Source organism: Trachymyrmex septentrionalis, unplaced genomic scaffold (genome assembly GCF_001594115.1).
Source record: "Trachymyrmex septentrionalis isolate Tsep2-gDNA-1 unplaced genomic scaffold, Tsep1.0 scaffold76, whole genome shotgun sequence".
Classification (NCBI taxonomy): Eukaryota; Metazoa; Arthropoda; class Insecta; order Hymenoptera; family Formicidae; genus Trachymyrmex; species Trachymyrmex septentrionalis.
In genome coordinates this window covers 374,676-379,811 of record NW_017305947.1, presented here as the reverse complement: position 1 = coordinate 379,811, position 5,136 = coordinate 374,676, and the positions used below count along the sequence as shown (strand labels likewise).

The 5,136-nt window shown below is 27.5% G+C and overlaps 1 protein-coding gene across 3 annotated transcripts in view; it reads left to right on the top strand.

The window, feature by feature from the left end:
* LOC108754125 (putative sodium-dependent multivitamin transporter) overlaps positions 1 to 616 on the top strand; it is a 5,675-nt gene extending 5,059 nt beyond the window's left edge. For 2 of the 3 annotated variants that reach the window (XM_018496210.1, XM_018496209.1), the window contains exon 9: positions 81 to 387. In XM_018496210.1, coding sequence (XP_018351712.1) covers positions 81 to 387 — 307 coding nt within the window. Of the gene's footprint in view, positions 1 to 80 lie in introns of all 3 variants that reach the window. The other variant, XM_018496208.1, reaches the window with a different exon arrangement.
* Positions 617 to 5,136: the final 4,520 nt, after the last annotated feature.

Below are 5,136 nucleotides of genomic sequence, written 5' to 3'. Positions count from 1 at the left end.
TTTATACTCTTCAGCGAAACTGTTTTTTTATATATATTATGTATACGAGATCGTTTAACGTATTGTCATATTTTTTCCAGAAGCACCGGCGACAGTTCATACTTCTATCTGTATCGTATTTCGTACATGTGGTATTCACCCCTCGGATTCTTAATAACATTTATACTTGGACTGGTTATTAGTAACATATCTCGTTTATTCCTTAAGAAACAAAACGATGAATTAGACACTAATTTATTCTTTCCCGTGGTAGCGCGGCGAATACGTTATAGACGATGCATGGATGTAGACAATGAAAGAAGTTCTTCATTAAGCAGAAAATATTCTCTTAATGATATAATTCATGGGAAAGACGATGCCGCTGATAAAATCTGTACAAAACTTTAATAGTATTGTAATCTTAGCTAGGTATTATAAATATTCCGTACTTACAATCGAAAAAATTGATGTTTAAATAACAAGAGAGAGAAGAAAGAAAATAAAAATATTTGTATCATCTCGTGGGACCTAAATAATAATTCCAGCAATTTTAGGAAAACTAGTTAGCATCTTATAACTTAAGAATAAGAATAGAACCAAATAATAATGACAAATAATAATAAGTGTTATTTAAGAATAGAACCCTTTGTAGATACTTGTGTGAATGACTTGTTTGCAATTTATTATTTTTTTTTAGATAACTTTATTTTAGTACATAAATTAAGTTAGATAATTGTATATATGTTGAATTGCAACATGAACATTATGTTTTTCATGCTGCGTTCTGTACTGCCAGTTAGTGTAGAAATAGTGTAGAAATAGAAATATATTCTAAAAGTTTATATGTGTTTATGTAAAAATTTGGTAGTAAGATATATTTCTTTGAATTCTAATTTCTTTATATGCATAATTTTGGTATTTAAAGGGAATCTACTTCTTAAACAGTCTTGACAATATTTAGCGACGTAAGACGATAGAAAAAATAGCTTTATGGCATTGTATTCATTAAGGCATATGTATCATGTACCGTGATTGTAACATGTAATTTTCTAGTAATAAGGAAAAATAACTTTACTTATTATACATAATTGTACCAATTATGCATGATTGTTTAAGCGGCCAATAATGTCATGTCATCTATGGTATTTGTATTCTCCAGTTACACGAAAATATGAATTGTTGTAAAATGTATATTGTTTTCTTTCTTTTTAGACATACTTTCTTTTTTTTAATAATTATTCATTTCTTTACAACTATTCATTGCAAGTTCTTAAATTTTTACTTAAAAATGTACATTTGAATAATATTATGGCGGAATAATATTATATCGTAATTTAAATAATTTTTAGTATTTAGTATAACATTTTATAAATGCGTAATAATATTGTTAATATTTAAGGAACTTTATGGCTAATAAATCATATTTCAGAGAATATTAAAAATTCAATATTTATCTAAATAAATAGTTTTTTTTATATTAAAAATACGATTGTGTTTTGTGATTATTGTTTGTCAATGTCAACTTAGATGATAAAAGTAGTTTTACATTAAGCTCGACTGAAACACGTAAACGACTTAAAATTTCCACCAAAAAACTTCTCAAATATCTTATAAAAATATGATCTTCAGAATATTTTATATTTTAAATTTATAAAAAAAAATACTTTTATATTTTATGAAAAAATTTAGGAAGAAATTTCTAAAAAAATTATTTTTAATTTCTTCAGATTTTAGAAGTTTTGTTTAAAAAAATTCTAGAATAAGATATTTTAGAATATTTCAAATTTACACACATTTATAAAGTATACTCTAGAAATAAAATAAAGACTACTTCCTCAGCACTTAAAAAAAATATTTCAATATGCATAAAAAAGATTAGAAATTTTCTAAACAGTTATAAAATTATGTATTTATAAATTCTAAAAACAGATTCTGTAAGTCATTTTCGGAAATTATAAATTAAAAAAATCTTAGAATATTCTTCAGAATTTACATTTACAAATTATTCTAATTGTAAGAATAAAGATTTAATATTTCGTATTAAACATCTGTAAAAAAATGTCTATTAAGAATTACGTATTTAATTATCAGGAAACATAAATTTATGATTGATAATTTTTTTTAACAATTAATAGAGATCGTCTATAAATGGGTGATCAATTATTGGCTACATAGTCAATAATTTAAGGATATGTAATACAAATGAAAAACGCATCCTGCTTTCTATTTTATTTTCATGTCGCGGCTTTGCTGCACAGCTTTATCTATAACGCAGCAACTATTAACTTCCTTCGAAATGCTCACAATATCCAGGCGACAAAAGAAAGGAAAAAGGGAAAAATTGCAGCCTTATGCAAAATGATGGTACACCATCGCACGATGGTGGAGGGGAACAAACCAAGGTGACAACGGAAAGCTTCTGGTTCGTTCGGATTGATACGCCAGATTGAACTAACGCCGGCCAGTTGAAACCAGTTTCAATTTATGCGACTCTGCCGGACCACCGATCGGGGCTCTCAATGGGTCCTTTTTAATTATTTTTCCACTGAAACCTTGTTAGTTGGTAGGCGGGGGAGGAGCGAGAAAGAGAGACTATATAACAACGCCCGGTGTTTAAGTTTCCTTCCTGAACCGAATGACCGTTTGTTCATAATAATTAATTAAGTCATCAACGTAACAGCAACGGATGCTTCACCTTTATCAATAATGTCAAACATTTCGATGATCTTTCTTTGTGCGATGATTGATTTCTTTGACGTATGTTGCTGACGTTTCTTCGTGGCCGTTCAATTAGATAATCTTCGCATTAATTTTTGTTAACTAAAAAATCGCCGAAAAGAGACGAGAAAATTATAGCTTGTTACACAATGGGCTGAAGATCCATTGTACGTTGTGCCAAAATTATAAAACTTAACTTAAAAGTTAACTTTTTTATAGATATGAAAATGTCTATAAAAAGGTTGTTTAAATCAAATACAACATTATAAGTAAATTAATTTTGCAACAATTATTATAAACAAATAATTAAATATTGACTACAAAGGAAAATTGATTACACTAACTGTGTGTGTGGTTCTGTAAACAAAATTACTTAAAAGAAACACACAATTTTTCCCAATTGTTATTTTTTTTTTGTTTTTTGTTAACCTTGTTTGTCCAGATCACTGGAGCTGTAACAAATTTTAATAACCTATGATTTTTATTTTCTTTTTTGCATTATTAGAAAATGGAGAAAAATTATACTGTGTGTCTTTTGCAATTTTTCCTGCAGAAAAATGATTGCCGTAATCGTAATTAATTTTCTTTTATAATCGATATTTAATTATTTGTTTATAACAATGTTGCAAAATTGATTTTTAATGTGCTTTTTATGTTAAAAATATTTTTATACTCCGATTCTGTTATCAATTATTTTTTGCTAATTTTGCTAGTTTAGCCATATGCATTAACAAGTTTAAAAAATAAAATTGAACTCATTTTATCTTGACGCCTTCATGCAAGATTTAATTTTTTTAATTAAAATATATTTTCGTTCAAATCATATAAAAAAACTGAAAAAAAATCAAATCTCAAGATATTTATTTTCTTAAATACTTCGAAATACTCTAATGCATTTATTAAGATAAAACATCTCGTTCTTAATGAAAGTTTTTATTAATAATAAACGAGAAATAACAAAAATTAAGAAATCCGTTGTAAAGCAAAGCGTTGTAAAATATATCATCCTTTTCCAGAAAAACTATGAAGCCTTGTGGAGTCAAGAGTAAATATATGATCAAATATGCAAAGATCAATATATTACCAATATATTGATAATATATGTGAATTAATATAAATTAATATTAATTAATAAATTATAATATTATTGTAAATTTTATGTGACATTCTTTCCTTCTCTGTAATTACATAGAACTTATTATAACTTTGTCTGTAAGAACATTAATGCAATATTTATGTTGCTTGTCATTATTCGAAAATTATATAAACATGTTATTACCTGAAAAGAGGAGAAGAGGATTTTTATTGTTTCAATTTTATTTTTTATTTATGTACATATATTATATTATCTCACAAGGTAATGAGATAATATATACTTTAACATGTATCTTTGTAATCCTCTCCATTCCCGCGATCATCACATTACTTTTGAGTTTTGACAACACGCTTACATTATCTTGGGTTTTTGATGTCAACAATCTGTGTAAGTGCTGCTCCTTCTCTCCCTCGATTCTAATAGGAAAAGTTAGATTCTAAAGTTTCTTTCTTTCGTGTGTACAATCACAAAGAATAGAGTGACGTACGAGAATAATAGTTCGTTTTCAGTGTAATCATGCATATGCGTTTCTATGCTCCATAATCTGTTAATTGTAGAATCAAAACATACACATAATTGATCCAGTCAATGTAATATGATTTGCCAGTTTCGAGCACTTAAAGATCTGTTGTCCTATGAATAATTTGACAAGCGTCTGCACGATTTTCTACGATTAATGTTTGATAAGAGGTGAGTAGTATTTAAATTAGCGGAACTGTCTTAAGAGCAATAAATCTTTATAAGACAAATTTTTCAATGAGTTCACGCTTGACATAATTAAAAAAAAAATTTAATAGGAGATCATTAAGAGTTTGCTCCTCAATTTGCAAATTTCTACAGTCAAGTTTCCATCCTGTCATTCATGCTGAGAATGAAATATTATTTCAATGTTATTTGAAACACACGTATGAATTAACAATTAGTAATGTAACTTACATATTTATATATACGTAATTAACACTGCGACGTACTTTGTAGTTAGCGTCACTCATAAGTCCGAGGAATCATGATTAATGCGCTGATAGAAATGCATTGGATAAAAACCGCCCTTCGTCGATTTTAATCGGAATTATCTGGTTAAATCTAAACGCGACTGTATGCACAGGGTGTCCGAGAAATTTTTCAGGACGTTTTCTTTTCGAAGCGCAGGTGTCAGGAAACAATTCAGGAAATTGTTGGCAGAACTCTTGATATAAATAACATATCAATATTTTTGTGACAAATCGATAAAAATATAATCAATTACCATTTCGCTTGGAGAAAAAACACACAAATAATTTGCATTTGTGTTCTTGACATAAAAAATCTGATTTATTCGGATTTTTATTCTTTTTTTTGTTGTA